The sequence below is a fragment of the Bacillus rossius genome, chromosome 1 (assembly GCF_032445375.1).
Source record: "Bacillus rossius redtenbacheri isolate Brsri chromosome 1, Brsri_v3, whole genome shotgun sequence".
Lineage (NCBI taxonomy): Eukaryota > Metazoa > Arthropoda > Insecta > Phasmatodea > Bacillidae > Bacillus > Bacillus rossius.
Genome location: NC_086330.1, coordinates 34764107 through 34790058, shown reverse-complemented (window position 1 = coordinate 34790058; position 25952 = coordinate 34764107). Strand labels below are relative to the sequence as shown.

Here is a 25952-nt window from a genome sequence, read left to right as displayed (position 1 = left end):
TCGTGCAGTCAGCACGTAAATGATTATTGGACCCGCATTCCCAACATTTTTTTTTTATACATTTGTTTTCGTTTCCGGTAGTTTGCGTTCTTTGTTCCTCATGACTACTATCGTGACTCCCCTCCCTTTCTACGGCCTGTAAAGTCTGTTTCTTTTCCTCTGAATATTTCCCTTTTGTCTTACACTCCACCTTCAGGTGACCTAATTTCCCGCAATTCCAACACTCAATTTTAGTGTGGTCGCGTCTCCCAGCAACAGCTACGTCCCGTTTTCGGGGCCTATCATCTTTACTACGGTAATAACATTGCGAGTCGGTGTGATTAACTCGCCGACAAATACTACACGGTTGTCTGGTTTTTTCCATGCCTGCTGCTACCGTAGACGGCATAAATAACTTAGCGCTATCCAATTTCTCCATCTCCTTTACTTCCGCTAGCTGTAGCAAACTCGCTAACGTAGCCGGACGTGTCGCGCCTATAAAATACCTCACGTATTCCTCACGAAAGTTATTCATTATAATCGCTGTCAATTTCTCTTCCTCATCAGGCATACCGAGAATTTCGACATGACGTATTATGTCAGTGACATAATCTGGCAAATTTTCCCCCTCTTTCTGTGTTCGCTCCAAATACCGTAGCCGTATTTTCGTTAATGACCAACTGGAACAAACTTTACTCAAACATACCTTAAATAATTTATCAGCGGTCCAGACTTCTAACGTGGCTTCCGCAAAAATTTCCCTGAATTTTTCCGGAACCTTCGCGATCATTCCACCATACCACATGTCGCGAGTGCCTATACCTAATTTTAACATTTTATTCAGCTCAATTAAGAAACGAATAACATGATCTATTTCCAAACTTTTTAAATCAGGTATTTTATCAATTAAAGTCGTGACTCTACTTTGTACCTTTAAACCAATCGGAATAAACTCTCCCACGCTGCCTGCCGTCCCCGGATCTTTATCGCCATCCCGGCGAATAAGCTCTCGCACCTTGACCCTTAATGCCTCAATGCCTTCATCGGGGTTATGCTCCACGCCCGCCTCGCTCAGCATCGCGATCAGCGACGCTTTACTGAGCTTCTGAGCCCAAGAAGTGGCGGAGAACATTATGATTACGATTATTACTACACACGCTAGTGCCACACTCGTAACCAAGGTCCCATAAAAAGGTCGATTACTTCTTACCCTGTTGAGACACGTGGCACCTAACCGGTTTAACCGCCCCATTCAGCTCCACCTCCGCTCTGAAGAAGCAGAGTGGCGCACCTACGTTATGCCCCCTAGGTGGACTTAACGACTTAATAAAAAAAAATTTTTTTTTATCCTCCAGAATTTTATTATAGTTACGTTGATGGAACTGATAGTACGCGATTACACTGGTACAACAAGTTAACAATAGTTTACTCTTTTGAAAAGCCTCTGGGAAATGATCCGTCCTAAAAGTTTTATTAGATAGTTTTCTCCCACCTTATTGTCCGACGCGTCCGTTTAGTTTTCCTGCGAAGCGTTGCGGAACGTTGCGGCCGTTGCAGCTGATGGAGACGTCATCCTCTTGGTCACCCCAATCTGACCACCACCATGGATGGACGGCGCCAGCGCAGCCCAATCGGCAGCATCTCGTTCTACTACAATATTCATAGCCCGGGTCACTGAAGAGCCGGTCACCCCTTTGCAAGCTTCCTTGTCGAACGGTTACGTTTCTGCTGCCCGAGGGACCCTCGATTGCTGTCCCCTCTAAGTCTCTTAGCACTTCACTGTGTGCTCGCCGAGACTTCCAGCACGTCGCGTAACGTCTACCGCCTGACCACACGGTCTCTCCTCTGCCACCTTAACAGTCCTCGCCGCTCACCACCGCTAGTGGCGCTGCCATCACCAGTGGCCCTGCCATCACCTTGCGCATGCGCGACTACCAACCACCGTGTAACTTGAGCCTACCTGACGTCACAGCGGCGCGGCCGTTTAAAACGTAATAACCGTTTTATCTCTTAATGCCTTGCTGATGTGTTGACAATATAGTATAACAATATTCACTTTCAATAGGGGCAGGTTTGTTACTATTCCTAGCTAGTTACTATCGTGCTATTAAACATACTTCTAGAATTATTATCCTTTCTGAAGCTACGGTTTGTTTTTTGTAATAAAAGACTTCACTTCATCTCTAGAAAAGACATCCCCTCCATAGACTAATACGGCGCATAGTGCTGCAACCAAAAGGTGGCTATAACTTCATCACCAGATAAATTATGCGTGAAGCCGCTTTTTTACCAGCTGGTCTGATCCATGTTTGTGGGCTATCCAAAACATTGGCTGAAGTCTAGTGTTGTATTGTATAAATGTGTTCAGTGTTTTTTTTTTATTGAAAGACTGTTTAACAATATAATTTATCATCCATGTTTATCAACAATTATCTGCCGTGGTCAAGTACCATTTTTGCAATTATTTGGGCAGTGGCGGATGTAAGAGATATGAATTTTTTTTCTTCAAAATATCAGTTACTGTGTTAGAATTTACGTCGTTTACGGATACTATTGTATGCCGATATTCCATCGAGGTAGTGTTTGTTAATTGTAACGTAAGTTTTTGAACAGGAGTGTTTATCTAAAATTATTTTATTTTTTAAAATTCCTGTCTCCGCCACTGGATTTGTGTGTTCCAATATGACGACAATGAGTCAACAAAAGGACTGTATCTACGTAAAAGCATGGCATCTCCTGCACAGAAAAACAATTTTCCGTACTTTGGAAACCAGTTGCCAAGAAATAGTATGTAATACTGCAAGAAAGATATTGTAACTTTGTACAACACATGACTATGATTATTTTTTTACAGTTATGAAATACGGAAATTGGCGCATAATTTTACATTTCAATTGGTGTTTCATTAGCGAATATTTTCAAGCCATGTAAAAGATAAACGAATATGATGTCATTTGACTTTATTTTGTTTTACAATGCTTATTAATGTGCGCAGTTAATACTGGAAAGTGATTCAGGTAATGGTTCACAAATAATGTCAACCGTTGGAGGTACTGGGACAACACAAAGCGGGTAACAATCCGAACCCAGTATTGCTGCGGACACTATTTTGCAGTGATACGGTTGTTTTCACGTAAATGAAAATGTAAAATTCCGTGAATGTTGTTTTGTCCAGGGGCGCAAGAACTAAATTTCCAAAGGGGGGGGGGGGGGATATACCTTTTTATAAAGAATCATCGATGCCCCCTATTGAAGCGGGGGATCCGGGGGAGGACCCCCGGGAAAATTTGTATTTCAAGGTGGAAAATGATGCTATTTAAGCAGTTTTATTATCTAAAAATTGATTACACAGCACTTTCTTTGCCCCCGTTTGCCCCCACTTCAAAGTTTCAGAAGGGGGGGGGGGGCCAAAATACCCTTCCCCCCCCCCCCCTGTTGTTGCGCCCCTGGTTTTGTCCCGTGCGTGATGTCGCCCAGCACAGCTCCGCGCGTGCTCACCCTTCGTCGAACTTGGATATGACCATGATGGGGCCGAAGGACTCCTCCTTGGCGATGTACATGTGGTCGGCCACGTCTGTGAAGACGGCGGGCTCGAAGAACAGGCCCGGCCGGTCGACCCGCGCGCCGCCGTGCAGCAGGGTGGCTCCCTCCTGCACGCCCGTGCGCACGTACTCCAGCAGCTTGTCCAGGTGCGCCTTGTGGTTCTGCGGCCCGTGGCTGGTGGCGCGGTCCAGCGGGTCCCCGATCACCTGCCGGCGCCTCACAGCTTAGAGGCACACACGGCTTAGAAACACGCAGCGCAGAACCACACAACTTATACACGTCGTAACGTAGAAAGTCATAACTTAGAACTATCACAACTTAGAAATACACAACTTATCACTGTCATAACTTCGAACACGCAACGCATAATCACACAACTTAGAAACGTCGTAACGTAGAAAGTCAAAACTTAGAACTATCAAAACTTAGAACTTTCATAACTTAGAAACACGCAACGCAGTACCACAAAACTTAGAAACGTCGTAACGTATAAAGTCATAACTTAGAACTTTTTACAACTTAGAAGTGTCATAACTTATAAACACGTAACTTAGAAACACGCAACGCCGAACCACTTAACTTAGAACTATCATAACTTAGAAACACACAACTTAGAACATGTATAACTTAGACGATTCTATCTTGTGTGTTTCTAAAGTTCCTTCCACTCGGGCACGCGGTACAGCACGCCCGCACGAGAATGACCCACTTGCACATTTTCAACAGTATCTACTGTGAGCGTATCTAGAGCTTCGGTTTAAAGTCAAAAATCAAAGAGTAACTCGTGCATGCGCATGCGCGAGTACTGCTTCGTTGTTTTCCTCGCTTTCAGCGCCACCTACGCAAAACTGCTACTCCTGGGCGTAAAGCTTTTTGTGTTCTGCAATATGCCAAGAGTGAAATCTATAATTTCAGTTTAACTTGAGTTTCGTTTAAAGTTTAATTGCGATCCCCCATGTGGCAAAAACCTCCGCCGATGGTATAGGCATTTCGAAACGACCAGAGAATCTGTTCTGAAAACAAGTCTTGAACTTCAATTGCCAAAGACGACCGTGTGGAAGGTTTTAAGAGCACGTTTACACATGCATCCATACCGGTTACATTTTCTACGTGCTTTAAAGCCAGATGATTATTGTGTGCGTTATAACTTTGCACTTAAAGTGTTTTAGCGGGGAGATTACTTTCTTGAACGTGCGGTGTTGAGCGATGAGTCAACTTTTCATCTAAGTGGGTAGGTAAATACCCATATGTTCGTACACTTATAAGAAAAACTAGTATGGGCCTACCTTCAATTTTATGTATGATTTGTTGTAAATAGTCTAAATTAAAGTATTATAATTTAACATTTAAACCGAGACATTCTACTAAAATACTACTAAATTGACATATATATGAGAATTTTTAGTTTTACGTTTCAAAATAATTGATAAAATATATCTAAATAAGTTAAAAATAAATGGGGGACCACATATGTGCAATATTATGCATTAACTCTAAAGTTTTTTTTTACTAACCCCCATTGTTAGAGACCTGCGAAATTCGCGGATTCATTCGGTGATAGGCTAGAATTCAAACACATATACCTCTTAGATAATTTTGCTATTGGCTTACTGTTCATCTTGGCGAATCTCAACCAATTATAAACCCTCAGCAAAGAAGGATCGAATCACAGACAAACCAGCTGAGACGACTTACAAGTCAACAACCAATGAACTTGCGTTATTTGCCCAGTGTACAGGAGAATGTGCAGTTTATCCTGAAGGCCATCGAAACCGCGAATTTTGCATGTCTCTACCCATTGTGTAACCATTTCTCTACAGAATAAGAGTCCTTAAATTTTGTTTGAAACAACACATTAATGAGTTTGCTGTGACGCGAGTGAACGCAATGCGCCCTAAATGAGGTGAAAGGAAGCATCGACACTGCGGCCCACACCAAATACCCAGCCACAGCACTTTGCTGTCAGGTCGCGGGCACACGGCTTCATGCGTGGACTAGCCGGTGAGCCGTGCTTGGCCGGGCAGTCTGGGCATAGCCCGCGCGCAGCTCTTATCACGTCACGCCATAACCTACACACACTCTCGGCTTCTGCTGTACTTGCTCACACAATTTGTCGATTTCATTTAGTGTGGTCAATCAAATATTCGTCTGTATTAAAACATATGCATTTAAGATAACGCTTACAGAAAGTACATTTAAGTTTAAAACAAATCACACCTCACTGTATGTTAAAAACACACAGATCCCCATAACTATATATAATATATATATGAACATCACCAAACGATCATCTGATATGCTTTGATTTCAACCTTGTAAGAAATCTTCCTCAGAAAAATTCGTACGTCCAAACTCTGCCAATAAAACTCCTATTGACTTCTAACAATTCCTTAAAAATTTCCATACCAGTGGCCATGGAGGCTTCTAAAGAATTTTTCAATGTATGTTTCCATCATGGCATACCCGCTCATAAACCTGTGTCGTTCAAAATGTAGCTAGCATTTTATTCAGATAAGGAAATATAACATACATCATCTGCCGATGAATATACGTCAACATACGGTAGTGAGATTCTCCCTGTTAATCCTTGGTTCCATTCTTGATCACCTTCTGTTTCTAGTTCACGCAATTAGAGTTCAACTGTTGTGCATCTCAGAACGAAGTGTGCCTACAAACCTTCAGAATGAAGATAACGTAAACTTATTTTGTATATGTATACGTAAGCTAAAACTCACCAATTTCTTTGTCTCTTCCACAACTTTCTTAACAAATACGTCGTGGATTGAGGATGCGACGAACAACCTGCCGGCTGCAATGCAGTTCTCGCCTTTGTTGAAAAAGACAGACCCCATGCCCTAGAACAAGTAGTTACATATTCTCTTAGATTCCTTCAGACAAGATTCTTTCAGCGCTTATCAGCATAGCCTATTTCCCAACACTAGCAAAATGAATAATCTCTGGTACAGCCTCCGGCTGCGTATAAACTTACATACTTTTACCAGCCTGTCCATGCTGAAAGTAAATTAAGGCGTTGGTGCACACGTTGCATTGGTTTATGTAAATCTTAATTGGCAAGCACTGTGTGTTACTAAGGGGAAAATAACAGCCAACCCTCCCCGATTAAACTCTTGGCTGGATAAGCATTATCAAGGACTTATCCCAACGCCTACTAGGATCCAACGAGCCCCACGTGCGAGAACTATGTATAGAAAGACAGAAGAGTCTTGATATACCTAGTTATTATACACCGCGACAAACTCGGATAAGCAAAATCCCAGATATAATTAGAAAATCTCTGTGGTTTTCAATTGGCGGCCCAGTGGTATAATTGTTTTTGAGATTATGATTTCCCCCCCCCCCCCCTCCAGATTTTCTTCGGTGTCAATTCTTTCACGTTACTCCGCGATTATTTCCCTCGACCACTGAATGACATGTATGAGGTTGGCCAATACCTTTTTCAATTCATGATTTGGTATTAAAAAAAAAACATTGAAAAATTTTATTGCCCTATACAAAGACGCGATTTTACAGGGATCTGCACGTAGTAATTTATAAATCCAACTCGAATAAAACTTATCAGGAAAGAATATTCAAACTTATTAAGATAAATTAGCAAAATAATAGTCGGTATGTAAGTTCCAGATTGGCTTTAAAAAAAATATTTTTGAAAAAGTTTTTTTTTTAACATCCTTTTACTACTGGAGGGCCTAAGGTATATCCCTCACGCCCCGCTCTTTCCGGTAAGGCTCCTCTTCAAAATATTTTGCCCCTGTTTGATTAAGGGCTGCTAAAAGTAAAGGGCCGCCACTGTTGACTAAGCCGATAAAACTTTGGATGTTGCAATCTTGAACGTCCTTCATTCGCTTCAGAACTCCCGCGCCAACAAGGGCAGCAGGAAAGAAGTTGGACACGTCTCTGAATAAACCTGTCCAATGAAACGCGCATCGCCGCAAACACGAGGATCCCCCCCCCCCCCCCGCGGCAGACGCACCAGCCTCACGGCCCTGTCCAGGTCGCAGTCGCTGAAGATGATGAGCGGGGACTTGCCCCCCAGCTCCAGGGACACCTTCTTGAGGTTGGAGTCGGCGCACGACCGCATGATGACCTGCCCCACGCCCGTGCTGCCGGTGAAGCCCACCTTCCGCACCTCCGGGTGGTTGGCTATCGCGTTCCCCGTCTCCGAGCCTGCGCGGGGAAAAAACATTTCTCTACTCTTGCAGAAGACTCCTTTGGAAACCAGTTGCCAACACTACAATAAGAATACTGCAACTACATGGCTATGGTTATTTTTGCATATATCAAATATGTTTTTTCAAGATAATACTGAGTATTTCTCACGATAACTGGAGCATAATTTTATATTTTAATTTATTTTTCATTGAAGCAGATTTTATTTTTGCAACCGTTCATAGAAAAGATAATAGGATATTCAATCGTTGGGATTGATTTTGTTTTATTTTGCTTATCATTGTGCGCAGTTAATACTGGAAAGATATTCAGGGAACACCTTACAAATAACTTTAACTAATGGAGGTACTGGGACTAACACACAACATAAATGCTCGGGTAAGAATCCGAACCCATTATTACTACGAACACTCCTTTGGTAAGAATACAGTTGTTTTTTCATGCAACTTTATGATTTACAAATATCTGCATGAGACGACGACTCCAGGCTAGAAGTGAAGAAAGTGAACCAGGTAGTGCCGATTAGCGAGAACAAAGCGTTTCTCGCTAAGAAATCAGCCAGTGTGAAAGCAAACTTTGCTAGAGCAAACATAAGGCTTTTGACTATCAGCCTGACGTCAAAAGAATTTCCAGGGTCTCTAACCATAGGTATTTTTGACTCACCCTGATAAACAAGAAACCAACAGTAACGTTAAAATTTTTTTTTCAATGACGTATCACATGCAATCTCGTTGGAAAGTAAAATAAGGCAGTAGTCAAAGGGGAACTGACACCGACTTGTTGCGTACAATTGTGTGGAGTTCATCCTGGTACTAGATAAATCACAACGGATTTTGCAATTATGTGGTAATTAGACGAGGCGCGAATGCACACGGAGACCATTGGGCCATCCTCGGGTCTCTCAGCGCACAAGAACAAGCGCGACGAACATGCGTAAGTGGAAGCGAATCCAGCGATCAACGCCTCGCCAAATGTATCCGACACTAACAATGAGCACCCACAGAAATATTGACAACAAATTCCGACTGAGAGCATTCTCAAATCGTATTATACCACTTCATGGAGTAAAATAGTAATTTTTAATTTTTTGTATTTAAGTTTCCCTTTAAATCTTATGTATTATCAGTTATATTGTTGGGACAAATTTTTTCAAAATACATGGACAACAATTACTATACTACAGACAGGAACTTTCCAAGTTTGGGACTGTGTTTGTAAAAGAGTAACTGTAAATTGTATACTGCAGAAAAAAAATCATCACGAATAGAGAGAGACCGAAAAATTTTGCGTATTCATTTCGCGATAGGCTAAAAATCAAATAGTTATACTTCAGTGCTGCTTCTGCTATTGTCTCACAAATTATTTGGAGGACTCTGGACCAATAAGAAACATTCAGCCAAAGCTGTATCGAATCACAGGCTAGTACAGTAAGACGTCTCACAAGACAGCAGTGGGTGAGATTTCCCCGGGAACGTAGAACTGTGGAGTTCGTCTTAGAGTTACTCATGCGACCGAAACCAAAGGCTTCGCAACAGCCCGGCAAGACACTGTCACAGAACATACATGCATACATGCATACATAAACAAAACCCGCCCCTCTTAGCCCTATATATGCCTTCCCGGGGTTGTAATATATTTAAAATGTTCTGCTTGTATAAATTTAAGTGGTAATTTTTTTGTTTTAAAGTTGAAACTTTTAAATGAAACTTTTTAACTGCCATAAACTAAACACAATAGTTAATAAAATATTAAATTTAATGCATATACAATAAAAAAGTATTATATATGTAGCTATAATGATACAACCAGAATATAATAAAGAGTCGCATGGCTTCTGGGTTGTAGCCGCGTCGAAGGCGAAGATATCACAGACGTTTCGGTCGACGTTAGCTGTAGCCATCATCAGGGAGCAGTGAGTAGGTAGCTGCTCCCTGATGATGGCGACTGCCAACGTCGACCGAAAAACGAAACATCGGTAATATCTTCGCCTTCGACGCGGCAAACAACCCAGAAGCCAAGCAACTCCAGACAATCGCCGCGAAAGCACTGCGGTCTTCATCAGGATGAACTAAATATACAGACTATTGAATATATTTTCCCCGTATACTCTTCAAATGATATTATCTTTGAAAGATTTGTGCAATGGGAGTGCATGACTTTATGTAAGCTTTTGGACATATGCCATTGCTAAGCACATGCAATTGCAATTGCAATTTTTTGCTTAATTTGTTTTGTCTTTTTTTTTTGTAGTTTTCTTCTACAGACATAAAAAAATTGCAATTCTTTGCTTAATTTGTGTTTTTGTCTTTTGTGTTTTTTTGTAGTTTTCTTCTACAGACAAACAAAATTGCAATTTTTTGCTTAATTTGTGTGTTTGTCTTTTGTGTTTTTTGTAGTTTTCTTCTACAGACATAAAAAAAGCAATTTTTTGCTTAATTTGTGTTTTTGTCTTTTGTGTTTTTTTGTAGTTTTCTTCTACAGACATAAAAAATTGCAATTTTTTGCTTAATTTGTGTTTTTGTCTTTTGTGTTTTTTTGTAGTTTTCTTCTACAGACATAAAAAATTGCAATTTTTTGCTTAATTTGTGTTTTTGTCTTTTGTGTTTTTTTGTAGTTTTCTTCTACAGACATAAAAAAATTGCAATTCTTTGCTTAATTTGTGTTTTTGTCTTTTGTGTTTTTTTGTAGTTTTCTTCTACAGACAAACAAAATTGCAATTTTTTGCTTAATTTGTGTGTTTGTCTTTTGTGTTTTTTGTAGTTTTCTTCTACAGACATAAAAAAAAGCAATTTTTTGCTTAATTTGTGTTTTTGTCTTTTGTGTTTTTTTGTAGTTTTCTTCTACAGACATAAAAAATTGCAATTTTTTGCTTAATTTGTGCTTTTGTGTTTTTTTGTAGTTTTCTTCTACAGACATAAAAAAAATTGCAATTCTTTGCTTAATTTGTGTTTTTGTCTTTTGTGTTTTTTTGTAGTTTTCTTCTACAGACATAAAAAATTTGCAATTCTTTGCTTAATTTGTGTTTTTGTCTTTTGTGTTTTTTTGTAGTTTTCTTCTACAGACAAACACAATTGCAATTTTTTGCTTAATTTGTGTGTTTGTCTTTTGTGTTTTTTGTAGTTTTCTTCTACAGACATAAAAAAAAGCAATTTTTTGCTTAATTTGTGTTTTTGTCTTTTGTGTTTTTTTGTAGTTTTCTTCTACAGACATAAAAAATTGCAATTTTTTGCTTAATTTGTGTTTTTGTCTTTTGTGTTTTTTTGTAGTTTTCTTCTACAGACATAAAAAATTGCAATTTTTTGCTTAATTTGTGTTTTTACCTTTTGTGTTTTTTTGTAGTTTTCTGCTACAGACATACATGTGCTTAGCAATGGCGTATGTCCAAAAGCTTACATCAAGACTCTTCATGTGATTCTGAAAGGATAGAAATGTTCCCATTGTTGGGAGCTGTCGAGATGGATCAGTAGCGGATCCAGAGGAGGGGGGGGGGGGGCTAAGGGGCTCAAGCCCCCTCCAAAAGCATCTGGGTCCACTATTGTTTTAGTGTTTGCCTTGATAAAGCCTAGCCTGAGCTGGGTCAAGCCCCTCCTGGATCCACCACTGAGAGGGACGCGAGCGAACAGACAGGGCCGGTCACCTCGGCCCGGCAGGATGTTCACGACGCCCGGGGGGAACCCCGCGCGCGCCGTCAGCTCCGCGAACTTGAGCGCCGTCAGCGGCGACACCTGCGCCGGCTTCATGACGACCGTGTTGCCCGCCGCCAGGCACGCCGCCATCTTCCACGACAGCATCATCAGCGGGTAGTTCCACGGCGTGATCAGGCCGCACACCCTGCGCGCCCCGCCAGCAAAACACAGTCCAGTCGAACCCGGGGCTGCAGGGCCGGATTTAGGGGAGGGCAACCGGGGCGAAAGCTCCGGGGCCTCCACAAACGGAGGGGCCCCCACAATAGAGACTTCGGAAAAAAAAATCTTTCAAATTCCGACAAGTAAACACTAGTAAACATCTTTTCCTTTGATATTCTTTTTTCGCTGTTTTACCTTTACCCAGGGGCGCAACAACTAAATTTCCAAAAGGGGGGGGGGGGGGGGGGGCAACATACCTTTTTATAAAGAATCATCGATTCCCTCTATTGAAGTGGGGGGTCCGGGGGTCCTCCCCCGGGAAAATTTGTATTTCAAGATGGAAAATGGTGCTATTTAAGCAGTTTTATTATCTAAAAATTGATTACACAGCACTTTCTTTGCCCCCGTTTGCCCCCACTTCAATGTTTTAAGGGGGGGGGCAAAATACCCTTTGCCCCCCCCTGTTGTTGCGCCCCTGCCTTTACCTACAGTACTTTGTACATACATGATTGATTATATTATTGTTAACATATTATTGTTGTTTAACAGAAATATTCATTAACACTAAAATTTAATTTCATACAATTCTTGTCTCCGATTATATTTATGTATTATGTTTTTTTTTAAATACTAAGAGAATCTACTTGATTTCTTAATAAATTATTTATTGGAAAACTCGACTGAAAAAAAATTGTTCATTTTATTTGGAAAATAATTTGGGGCCAGGGGGCCTCCGCTCCTCTGTTGCCCCGAGGCCTCCAGACCTCTAAATCCAGCCCTGCCGGGCTGCACTCGCATTTTCTTTAAAACTTTACTAGTGGGCTTTCTTTGCTGAGGAGGCTACAATTTTCCAGCGTTACGAAAATTCCGATCGCATGAGGGGATTGGTAGAGGAGCAGAGTGCTTCAGCGGCGACGCCACTCGAACGCATGCACTAGCGGTCGAACGGGAAGACCGTAAAGTTGTTGAGGGTGGGGGTAGGTACGTAGCGGAGCGTGCCATAAGCTGGTTGTAACGCCCGGAAGGGGAGACCGCAGGGGTAGAGTTAGAAATGACGTAGCAGTGATGCTACGGAATTCTCGTGACGCTGCTTGTGTTTGTCTCTTCCTCAGTTTTCGTAACGCCTAACGATTGACGCTACTATATGTCTTATTTTATTTAAAGTATCTACAATTTATTTTTGTGTATAAAACAGTTATTGATTTTGTGGAATTAACTCTATAAGTATCATTCATAGTTATGTGAATACCTACTCTAATTTTAAATGTCAAAAGGTCTTATAGACTTGTGAGATAGACTTTACAAGTGTAATTGATGTTCGATTAGAGTGGTTTTTTTTGCTCTTTCATTTAATTCAGCTGGAAATCGTGATTTCACATAATGCCCAGGAATAATAACAAGGCATAAGCAGATAAGAGGTATTATCAAAGGCAACGTGGGAATAAACTGAAATACTAGTAATATATCTCTAGCTATACCTAATAAGCAAGAAGTTTCACTTCTGTCGCACTTGGAAAGTTTACAACGACGAGGCATATTAAAATATTTTTTAACTGTCGCGAACGATACTCGTACCTAACACAGGTCGTTTATGCATATTGGCTTATCACATATATGGAAGAAGTGCTACAAGTGCTAACAAGCTATGCAATTGCAAACCACAACATATTGAAAATTTATCGGGAGAAGCAACATGATTAAGAGCCCCGCCTACCTGGGCACACATATAGCATGCAGAGCTTCAGGAAAACCACGAGATTTGAAAACTGCTCCAGATACCCTGGTGGGGTATGTTTAAAAAAATAAAAATTAAGAATACGCTGAGGGTGGATGAGTAGTTCCGTTTCCGTATTATGTTTATAAACTGTATATTTATAAAAGTGAAAACGGCTGAAACACGTGTTTTCAGAATAATTTTTAGGCATGAAACATCCGGTACAGGTTCTTGGAAGCATCTTTATCTTAATTTTCCTGTCATATAACGTCATGGTTACCGCCAAAATCACGTAGTTGCCCTATGCACGAGAAGACTGCTCGCCAGTTGAGAGACTTCCGCTTAGACGCGATACCGCATTAGAAGCTCCAGCTAGCGTGCCACTTAACATCCCGCCTCACTAACATAAATAAACCCTTGACTAGGCGGGCCTGTTAAGTTCACACCCAAACGCAGATTAAAACCAATTTCTTCCCCTCCTCCTCAATAATTAATACAGGCGTGTGAAAACTGTAGACTGTAAACGTAGCAAATTCTTCAAAATATCACAAGAAGAGACCTGAAAAATTCGTGGTATTTTCTGGAGCCAGAGGTAGAATCCAAAAGCTTACTCATAAACAAGTAAATGTCATTTGTTTATTGGCTGCTGCTTTCACCTGTGTGTATTGCACAGGTTTCAATCACGTGTATTTGGTTAGGTTATTGTAGGGGAGTTTCTCCTTCGGAGTAAGTGAAAATGCAATTCATGAATAAAACATACGTTCTAGTCTGTCTCCAAACAATAACACGAATCCTGCACGTCTCTGCAACTCCAACGGTTGGTGAGTGGTTGAAGCCGTGCGCACCCTATGGGCTCCTTCTTGGTGAAGGTGAGGTTGCGGTTGGGCCTCGCGTGGCTGATGGGGATCGTTGAGCCCTGGATCTTGTCGCACCAGCCGGCGTAGTAGCGCCACGTCTCGATGGACATGCCCACGTGGGTCTTCAGCGCCAGCGTGTACACGGCGCCCGAGTCGATGGACTCGATGGTGGCCAGTTCTTCCTTGTGCTGCTCCATCAGGTCCGCAAGTCTGCGAGCCAGAAGGGCATCATCATTGTGATGTGGTCATGGTGGTGGTGATGCTGATGAAGATGAACGTGAAGATTGTGATCGTGACGATGGTGGTGATGATTATGTTTGATTATGATGGTGCTGTTGGTGATGATTATGGTGATGGAGACAACGATGTTGGTGATGACTATGGTGATGGAGACAATGATGTTGAAGATGGAGACGGTGATGGAAAATATGATGATAGTTATGATTATTATTGTGGTGATAGTGATGATTATGGTGATGAGTTGATCGACCCGGTGTGAGGTTTGCTTTCCTAGCCATCCTCATAGAGAAATGACTGTCGCGAGATTATTGTACGGTGGTACGCCATCGCCTTCTGTGGCATGTATGACAACACATCAGTCATAAACCAATGGTTAAAATTTTCTAAAAGAAAAAAAATGCCCCTCCGACCGGGAATCGAACCCGATACCCTAAGCTCACCAGCCAACGGTTCGGGCTTAACCAACATACTACAATAACTGTTTAAACCACGTAGCTACTATTAATTCGCGGATTATTTTCGCTTCAAGCAAGGCTCCAATGGCCTATACATACATAGATACTTAGGGCAGAGATTTTTACATCATTTGGACTGAGCTGCTAGTGATCAAGTCGCAATGTCAGGATCAGCTCAAGGTCGACAGATGCGTTTCGAGAGAACTGTGGACCGGTTACGGAAGTCAAGCAGATGCAAGTGGGCTTAAACTCCACTTTGCTGACGAATTAATTCGTGAAATCCTCGTCCCTCTATTTGCTCGAAATTGTTTGCGCGTATTTCCGCACGTCCTACAAACATCGTCACCAAACCAAACAGGAACATTAATAAACATTAACTTAGGGGAAAAAAACGTTAATCCATTATGTAAAGTAAACGGCAGTAAAATCCCAAAAACTTTATAAAGAATCATACCAAAGTCCAAATTCACGTCCACTGCTGTTCCATGTTATAATGAACACAGCCAAAAATATTCTACCGTATTGGCCAACACTCCATATGGAGCCATCACAGTTGTAGTGAACAAAATCTAAAAGTAATTGCAAAATTATACGAAAAGTAAGCCACTTCATCGCGAGTACCTAGGAAATATTCAACATTATTAACACTTTCACCGCTGTGCTATAGAGCCTATATGATTAAAAAATAATTTTAAAATGCTATTATAATGCATTATAGTGGAACATACTAACTCCATATTCTATGTGATAAATAATATTACTTAAATACCGATGTAAAAGCAGGGTGTAGCTTAGGGGAAGATTTACTGATAAAAGGATAGGGAATGTTACCTTAACGAATCGTATCTACACAAACATTTCCCCAGAAGCAAAATCATTATGTAAAACCAGATGCTCATTACCTGAGCAACAGTCGTCCCCTGTCCCGAGCACTTATCTTCGACCACTCGCCTTCTTCAAATGCTTTCTTCGCTGCTTGCACTGCTTTATCGACGTCTGCAACTGAAGCACATTCTACCTGCAAAATACCACACATTAACTGCTGTAACAAAGAACGCGTGCTCTATTGTGCTCCACAATAATAAAATACATGATTTTATGTTCAATTAAACTGGAAAAAAATTATAAACATTCTAACGTCAATTAAATATTTTTAATTGCCTTATTTGGCCGACAGATTCGAACCATTTATTTTTCTTAATGCAGCTACAGTTCCTAATGTTTTACCACAAAAAAATTCGAAAATAGTAGGTATTTCTCACTAATTACCTGTTGTGTGCGATATTGGTAGTATGTTTTTTTTTTTTTTTTTGGAAATTTAGTGATTTCTGTTCAGTTTTGTACTGAATGTAAAATGTACGCTGAAAATTTTAGACTTCACAATGTATGATAGAAAATTTCACGAAAGCAAGCTAAGGTATGAATGAAAACACAAAAAAAAAAAAAAATCTACATTCTTGACTAGCTGATTTTGATTTCTTTATTCTTACTTATCGAAACTAGTGCAACAAGTGCTTAAATTTTTTTGGTCTAGCTTTTCATAAGTAGTTTCTGGCTTTATAAAAGGTATGTCCGTAAATAATATTTAGGTACATATCATTTATTTCCTCGTTTTAGAGAAAATTTTAATTTCAATGAAGAATTTCTTGAGTAACCATTCAACGTAACAAAAACTCTGCGTCGGTGATTTTTTTTTGACATTGTCTTACACTCATTCTATGGCTCAGAAATGGTTGGATCTCGTGGCTTAGTGAATAAAAAGTTCTAAATGCATTATTGTACAAACAATGATTCTAAATGTGTGTCTGATACGAGGCCAACGCATACCTCGCAGATGACGGACTCGTCAGCGGGGTTGATCGACACCAACTTCTTCCCGCTCTCCGCGTTCACGAACTGGCCGTTGATGAAGAGCTGGTGCGGGAACTTGACGTCCATGTTGTTGACGTGCAGGGAGATTGCGTCGTACGTCACCTCGGCGGCTGTGCCCCCTCGCGACTGCAGCACGACGACATCGGCGAACTCTCTGAACACGGTCGCCATGAACAAGTCCTCGTTCTGCAGCTCCACCTTCAGTTTCTCTTTTATCTCCTCCATTAACCTGGAAGAAGAAAAAGTTAATCGAGATTTTAAAAAAATGTGATCGTGTCTTTCAGTACTCGTCAGTGATGAGTACGCATCTTAACAGGGCCGGCGCATACATATAGGCGAACTAGGCAACCGCCTAGGGCGCCAAATAGCTGGGGGCGGCACAGTACGACACATAACAGCTCATATAATATGTTTAACGATTATTGAAACTAGATGAAAATGGATTTGTGTAACAGTTTGGAATGTTTATATTTATATAAGTAATTATTACCTGTTTATGATTTGTAATAAGTAAAAAAGTAAAAAAAACCCCACAAGCCTGCTTACATTTGATTGTTGACAAAATCTTAGGCTTACGTGATGTATTTTGAGGCAAGGAAATTTTTTTGGGGTGTCCGGTGGGGTAGGGGGGCATTAAGGTTTTTCGCCTAGGGCGCCAATTTACCTTGCACCGGCCCTGCATCTTAACTTCGGTAAAGAGCAAATTAATGTGTTCTCATGTTGCAAATACATTTATAATACGAAACTCGAACACGAAATTGGACGTAGAATCCCTGAAAATCAATACCGAGCGTTATAAATATACGAAAATTGTATTTTCATCTACATTTATTCATGCGTATCACACGTAGTTTCCGCGCCCGCTAGAATTCCATTCCCTAACGGAGCAGCTAAGTCGATTATCGAATCATTCGATTTGCAGACCGATATTTCAAACTAAATAATGAAACGGTTTCGATAAAAGCGAAAAATACTTGGAAAAAAAAATACTAAACCGCGGCTGTTTACCTGATTTTTGTCTAGGAATTTTATAGAAATACTGTCCATCCTGTTAAAATACATCAAATGGTTAACGTTTCTCTTTGTCTCTATGAAATTTGGTTCTCCCCATACGCACATATGGTAGCACCGTGGTTACACATTTCCGTTCCATGCGACTTATATTCCATTCACGAAATTTCTCCTACCAAATGCTAAAATTTTTACACGTTAATAAGTGTCTAAGGACTAGTTATAACTTTGGAGCATAGTCTCGTTAATACCGAGAACAACACATATACTACTTAAATTGACTTTCCAATACGATGGTAAATTGATAAGTGATAATATAATATGTAAATTAATGAAAACTGCTAATGAAGATAAAATTTAAACTGTTTCGAAACATCCAGGCATTTTGGGGACACTCATTTTTATAATGTTCACTCATAATCGAGTCCCAACTTTACAGTTGAGTTCCATTCTCCAGTGAAAGGTCTTTAATTAATCCGGCATTCTGTGATTGTGTGCATTCTGTAATCCAGCAACAATTGGACCTGCTTGCGTTTATATTCTGTTAACCTTGGCCGTCTGGTTGCATTACTGCGCTGCCTGCGTTTTATAGTTCGCTCGCTCAGAACAGTTCACGGGTGCATTTTCTGCAGTGATTTTGTCGAAGACCAACATACATCTGTACGGTTTTTTTTAAGAGTGGCCTATTACAGCCAGTAGCTGTCCTATGAGAGGGTTTATATGGTTGAACACCTCCCCCCTCCTGTTACGTAACACCTCGTAGAACAAAAAAAAAAACTTTAGGGATTCTAAAGTTAATCTGCTCCAATCTGCAACTGACCTTTGCAATGCAGTCGGTTCATTTATGTTGTGTAAAAAAAAGTATTTTATATTTTCACTGCTTCTGCACTGTGTGTAAAGTTTTAAAATTCAGATCAAAATCTCGGACTGCCCATTTAACTGAGAGTTATTCCACGCTACATGAAATTCTTCGGTCATTCGCTGGGTCGACCACCGATTACTAAAGACCGGGAAAATTCGCGGTTTCAATGACCTCTAGGATAGACTCCGTGATACTCTATGTACTGGGACAAATTGCACCTGCTCATTGGATACTGACTCGTGATACGCGTCAACTGGGATGCTTGTGATTTTATACGCCTTTTGTTGAAGGGTTTTTCATTGGCTTAGAGTCCTTCAGATAAACGGTGGTCCAATCGCTGACTCAGCATAAAGGTGTACGAGTTTGGAGTCTAGCCTATCGCGAAATGAACCCGCGAATTTTTCCGGTCTCTACTGATTACTACTTGTTCTAACTACCATTGCGCTGTACATAAATTAACTTTAACGTTCGATGATCCGCCTAAGTCGCTGATCCGGCATGGCCGTGGTGCCGGACTGCACCGCACGAGGCGCGATCTCGAGGAAGGTCCCCTCCGCTCGTCTCACAGCTAGCGAACCTGGCGCGTACGTAATAGAGCAATAACGTAGCAACGTCATAGAGCAATGACGTAGAAACGTCATAGAGCAATGACGTAGAACGGAGCACGCACCAACGGAACTTCCCGCGTTGTCGCAAAAGCATCGTAGTCGCAGCTACTGAAGATGGAGGCCCTTGATACCGTCAATTGCTGTCAGTGGTAGAAGTTTTTTTTTTTTTTTAATGCACAGAGCATAAAGCGCAGATCGTAAGTCATCGTTAGGGGCAGGTATTTTTCGCAAAAACAAAAAATCTGAACGGACGCATCAACGGTTTTTAACTTGTGATTGGCGGCCATCTGCGAGAGAAGTAGTTACCCGATTTGACCGAGGTAATCATGATGCGTTTGCTTCCGCCCTGAATTACTGTGACTGGTGTTACAACAATCGATTGTGTCTTAAAGAAAATTCACGCGATCACGAGACCAAAACGATGCTACAGTGTTTTAACTTTCAGCTCCCCCCTGGCCATCGTCAGCTACGAGAGGTCTAAGGGCCTGTCGTCAACAGCAAGCAGATGGTGCGTCGCTGGTGTGGACATCAGTAGGAGGCCGCGATCCCGTTGATTTCCATATATTCCTACACCTCGAGAAATTCCTGTCCGTTCGGCATCAGCGTTCTCAGCATTACATTATTATACTGATTCGGCAGATTTAAGTAGGCCTACATTACATTTAGGATACTGTTCTATACATTAATTATAATTGATACTTATTGATATATATATATATTTTTTTAAATTTTAATAAATTTTTGTTTTAGTGTGATTTTTTTTTTACTTTTCTGGAATTTAAGTTTTAACGTTATATTTAAATTCGTAAAGGTACTAATAAAGTTAATTTCTTGAGTCTTTTTCAGCTTTTTTCTAATGCTACCAAGTTATTTACTAAGGAAAATTAATTTCCTTTAAAATATAATTTAATTCACGTAGTGGCTCCAATTCCCGGCGGTAGACATCTACGAAACAGGTATTCAAAAGTTGCTCCCACGGTATGACGAATGTCACAAATCGCACCCTGAGTACAAGAATATCGTAACTCAAAAAAATTGAGTTTATGAGATATTTTTACCATAAGCAGGAAAATATCATTATCTAGGCACTGCAAGACTATCGCAATATTATATTTACTTTTACGGGACTTATGGCAAATAATGTAGTGTTGCACTCTGGAAAACATTATATAAGAATATGTGCAAGACTATGGCATCTGAGTTGTGATAGTATTGCACTGATTTTTGAGTTACGATAGTTTTGTACTCAGGGTGCGAAATGTCGCAATAGTAGATAGCTGTTCCTCTGGATTGCAGTTCGCGAACGGCCCGCGGGGACGCGCCTCGCAAGCAGGTGGACGCACCTGACGACGTCCATGGAGCCGGCGCCCGTCGCGAAGAAGTCCGTGTCGTCGCAGACGTCGACGTTGAGGATGCCCTTCCAGACGCCGGCCAGCGCCGCCACCATGGCCGCCTCGGCGTCGCTGAGGGTGAGCGCGGCGCGCGCCTCCTCCGCGCGGCCGTAGTTGGCGGCCTTGATCATCCTGCCGCCGACCTGCAGCCTCTGCACGTTCACCTGCGGGGACCACCCCCTCTCAGTCGGCTGCCCCCTGGTCGTCGTAGCGAACCCCTTCACCTGCTCTGGCGCCTGTAGACCCGACACGAGACACCACCGGTACTCGTCCTCGTGGCGTAGCCAGGATTTGTGTATGGAGGGGTGTTGAGAAGCATGCCCCCCCCCCCCCCCCCGGTATTCTAGCGGGGGGGGGGGGAGTCCTTCCGCGGGAAAATTTGAATTTTAAGGTGTAAAATAGTGCTATTTTAGCATTTTTCAGTACTTAAATTTAAATATTGTAATGGTAAAATTTTTATTAATTTTAATATGAAATTTGTTTCAGTGATGAATAAGAAATTAATTAAAGATTTGGTGCTAAGGGGAAGGGGGGGTTTGAACCCTTAAACCCCCCCCCCCTGGCTACGCCCCTGCTCGTCCTCACACCACCGAGGGCGCTCCACCTGGCGGTTTCAATCACTGAGAGAAAGGTTTGTTTGCCTCAACAAAATATTTGTTTGTGTACGGCGAAATAAATATATTTTGTTAATTCAAACAAATATTTTGTAGTAGGAAAGATTCTGTTGACCCAACAAAATGATTTTCGTCAACTCAAATGTAGGTATATTTGGTTAGGTGTAACAAGTCATTTTTGTTATACTTACCGAGTTTGGCTAAGCTAACAAAATATTTTGTTCCACCAAGTAAATATTTGTTTCGCCATACATAAACAAATATTTGTTTGATTCAAACAAACCTTTTTTCTCTGTGAACGTGCAGCAGTTTATACAAGAAATTCTTAGCAGTCCCCCGATATGGAATACGAAATATGAGGAACAGCATGTAGCCTACCAAGCAAGGGGCAATCGGTAAGAAATTTCTAATTCAAATCATTTAGAAATATTTAAGTAATTATTTAACTAAGAAATTTACCTAGATTCGCAAGATTTGCCAATGGGACGAGAAGTTGATTCCACGAGTTGCCTGGTGTGAAACCAGCCCAGTAAGAGCCTTCACGCGGCCGTCAACTACAGTAGTTAAGAGTCGACCAGACCGCCTCGCACACTCGAGTGCCACGGACCTTCCGTACTGTACACGCCGCGGTCTGAACTCGACTGACATACTTCGCTTGCACGTTCATCACGAAATAATAAGTTGAAAACATCTTCACGAAATATGGTCTAAAGTGCTCCCCAATGCTTGAAAATTAAACTGATTACTGATTAACATTAACACTGAATTATGTTAAATTGAATTAACTTATACAACCACCGTGAATTTTGTCGCTCTCGCAAAATTATTTAATTGAAATAATTAGGGGCAACACGTCACAAGGGTATATGAAATAATTTTGCGAAAGCTACAAAATTCGCGGTGGTTTTAGAACTCAATCAATTAAACATAATCCACCCCCGAAGTTATAAAAAATTTGTAAAATATCTGTTATGATAGTAAGTTACTTAATGAGAAGCTACGTCGCCTAAAGCTACTACTTTAAGCCAATATGCGCCAGTGTGTTAGTGTCAATAGTAATTATAGATTACTATTGACACTTATAATAGATTTTTCGAATTATTTTGAAGATATACTTCTTTAGGCACGATATGGGAAAATGATGAGAAAGAGATTTTACGATGCGCGTGCACCAAGCAACGAAATTTTCAATAGTGAAACTATCCTTCAATGCTTAATAATTTATAGTCATCTAACGTGTGCCGAAACTATGAAGTATTAACTTTTAAATGGTTTTTAACAAGGTGGGTGGAATTTTAGTAAAATTCGTTGTCAAAATCAGGCCCAAGACGAGTTTAGTTTTTTTTTCAAGTCTTTTTTTAGTTTTTATCGGAGCCGTTTCATTATATAGTTTATTTAACCTTCTGTTCTGTGAATCGATGATTCGATAGTCGAAGTAGTTGCTCCGGTAGCGAATTCTAGCGGCGGGTGAGGAACTACATACGTGTGAGTCCCGTTCAGAAATTTAGTGATTGATAATTGAATACTGATCCACGTAATTAAAAATATTTATTTATTATGAATATTAGTGATAGTAATTTTGTTTATTACTTTTTTCAGATGTATTTATATAAGTGAGATTATATTCCCGTGTGAATAATTTATTTTTAATTAAAAATTAATGAATTATTATTCAAATCATCATTAAAAATAATAAATTAAATTAAGAATTCAACATTATATTTTTTATTTCTAATTAAAATTTATTTTGATTTTTTTAAAATTAAATAATTAATTTTATAGGCATGTTTATATTAGTAGGATAGGAATGGGGCTCCGGGCACAGGATCCAGGGTGAGGAGCTGAGTGGACGGCGGCCATCTTGGATTTCTGACGTCACGGCGGCCATCTTGGATGAGTGTGAAATGAATTTGACCTTGACCTTTGACCTTAAAAATTTGCCCAAATTTTCCAAAATTTACCCAAAATTCCTACAAATTCGCCAAAATTTCCATTTTTGTGAGAAAAAATTCCGCCAAAAATCTCAAAAAAATTCCACAATTCAAAAATTAGGATTTCGAAAAACCTCAAAATACTTTTTGCCTTAGAAAGATAACTCAAAATCCTTTTTTTTTTTTCCCACAAAAATGGAAATTCTGGCGAATTAGAGGAATTTTGGGTAAATTTTGGACAATTTTGGCAAATTTTGAAGGTAAAGGTCGAATTCAAGGTCAAACTAATCTAAGATGGCCACCGTGACTTCATAAATCCAAGATGGCCGCCGTCCACTCAGCTCCTCACCTTGGACCCTGTGCCCGGAGCCCCATTCCTATACTACTTATATTAAAACATGGGAATTGGTTGAGTTGTGTCGGGGATTGGCGGGCGGGCGGGCGGGACCCACCATGGCGCCGTCGCTGCCGAACACCAGCAGGCCCTCCTCGTGCACCACGGCCCTGCCCTGGTGCTCGCCCACGCGCACCGCCGCTCCCGCCGGCTCCCCCGCGCGCCACAGGGTCGACCCGAACAGCCGCACCTCCTGGTCGTCCAGGGTCGTCAGCGCCCCCGGCACGCTGTCCATGCCGCGGATGAAGTCGTGGATCCGCTGCGCCGGCTGGGCCCAGTTTATCTGCGAGCACCCTCACTCGCTGTCTTTCTTCTCTTTGTAGACGGAATCACATGTGTACATTCACATTAACACTACTCTATAACTGCAAAATAGCGTCCGCATTAATAATGTTGTTTGGATTCTGTTTCCTGAATAGCTTTCCAGTATCATCTGTGCACATAACAAGCATGGTGCAACAAATGAAACATTAATTTTCGTAAGAAATGCTCAGCATTATCTCGAAAAAACATATTTCAAATGTTCAAAAATAACCATAGCCATGTGTTGTACGAATTTACAATATATTTTCTCGTGGTATTGCAAACAGTTACTTGGCAACTGGTTTCCGAAATGATTCTTTTGTAAAAGTACAGAGCAATTTATTTTTCTGTGTGTACGTTGCCATTCTAACGGTTATGTGGGCCCTGATCTTTGATGAGTTTAAAATTTGTCTGTGTTGTTAAAATAATTAAACCAACAGGTCTGTAGGAACAACAAATACACCCATGTCTTGTATCATTTTCAAATTTGTTTTTAAGAAACAGGGGCCCCGGTCACCCGCTTACTACAACCCTTCCTTCACCGTTGATTTTTGGGGCTTAAAAATACTTCTAACTCTACTTTATTTTACTTAAAAAAATCTTAATTGAGTGTTTTAGCTTTTTTAATCTTAGTATAAATTTTACATAATGTGCAGAAGTTAGACATGCACTTTAAAGAGTAAGATGATTTAATTGAAAGTGAATATTTAAAAAATTCTCAGAAGACGCCTCAGTTTTTCCTTAAAATAACTGGTAGCAATTATTTATTTATTTTCAATATAACAGAACAAAAATGTGATGCCACAAAGCAAGCACCACGACAAGACGTTGACACACGACCAAGTATAGTCCCGGGAAATTTTTGGGGTTCAATGACCTGCAGGCTAGACTGTAGCTGTACACTGTAGAGTCTTAAATCACTCGTTCGTTGGCTGCTGTTCTTCAGCGAAGTCATTTTAGTCTTTGATGGATTGAAGGTTATTCGTTCCTGTTGTTTCATAACTGGTTTGGACTACCTTGGCGGACCAATTGAAGACGCAAAAAAACATACAAATGTTCGGAGTGAATTTCCCTGACTTTCTGTGACTGAAGCTACAATTTTCCCTTGCTATTTTTTAATAGTTTTGCAATTTTCTAAAAGAAATAAAGGTAATCGAAGTCTGGGTGATGGGATACTTGAGCATGGCTTTTCCCCCTCAAATAACAATCACTGAGGAATTTCCATGAGAGTTTTTATTTTTCAGGTTTTAAAGTAAATTACTTGACTTTCCCTTACCAGTTTTTTTTTTTTTTCATGCCGTGACAATTTGCTAACGTTAGTAGCAGGAAAATGCCGGTTCAGGAACTTCGAACAAATTTTTTTTTCCCAGATGGTGTTTTAGTGCGTAGTCATATACACACTGTAAAATGGCGTGTGCAAGGTTCTGTTTGAACAAACACAGCTATAGGGACGGTGGAGGCTAGATTGCCTTTATTTCATTCAGAAAATTGCAAAAAAAAATATATTTTTTTAAAGTAATGGAAAATTGTAGTTTTAGTCATAGAAAGTCGTGGATAAGTCAGGGAAATTCACTCCGAACATGTGTAGGTTTTTCTTTGCGTCCTCAATTGGTCCGCCAAGGTAGTCCAAAAACCAATAATGAAAACAACAGCAACGAATATCCTTCAATCCATTAAATACTAAAAATGACTGGGGTGTACGTGTAGTATGCTAATCAGTAGGGACCGGAAAAATTCGCGCATTTAATTACCTCAAGGATAGCCACTATTATCCTCTGCACATCTCAAGTAAACACGCGTGTTCATTGGGTACTAAATTGTGAGGCGTCTCCACTGGGTAGCTTGTGATTCGATGCTTCTTTGGTCGATAGTCTCTCATTGGCCCAGAGAGTTCCAGTTAAACTGCGAGCCAATTACAGAACCAGCAAGAATTGTATATTCATTTCACGATATGCTAGAATCCAAACCACTGTGTCTTCATATTGCTTCTGTGATTGACTCACAGTTTATCTTAAGGACTATGAGCCAATGAAAAACCTTCATCCAAGAAAAAGTATCGAAACGCAAGCGTCCCAGTTGACAGGTGTAACGAGTCAATAGCCAACGAGCAGGTGGCATTTGCCTGAGTGTGTAGGGGAGTGTGGT

The 25952-nt window shown here is 40.7% G+C and overlaps 1 protein-coding gene across 2 annotated transcripts in view; it reads right to left on the bottom strand.

Annotated features, from left to right (window-relative positions):
- Positions 1-25952, bottom strand: part of LOC134534291 (cytosolic 10-formyltetrahydrofolate dehydrogenase) — a 51031-nt gene that overhangs the window by 7006 nt on the left and 18073 nt on the right. For both annotated transcript variants that reach the window (XM_063372625.1, XM_063372634.1), the window contains exons 6-14: positions 23563-23787; positions 20518-20729; positions 16649-16922; positions 15724-15839; positions 14115-14336; positions 11348-11541; positions 7514-7707; positions 6258-6377; positions 3478-3728 (exon numbers count right to left, since the gene is read on the bottom strand). In XM_063372625.1, the coding sequence (XP_063228695.1) occupies positions 3478-3728; positions 6258-6377; positions 7514-7707; positions 11348-11541; positions 14115-14336; positions 15724-15839; positions 16649-16922; positions 20518-20729; positions 23563-23787 (1808 nt within the window). The remainder of the gene's footprint in view (positions 1-3477; positions 3729-6257; positions 6378-7513; positions 7708-11347; positions 11542-14114; positions 14337-15723; positions 15840-16648; positions 16923-20517; positions 20730-23562; positions 23788-25952) is intronic.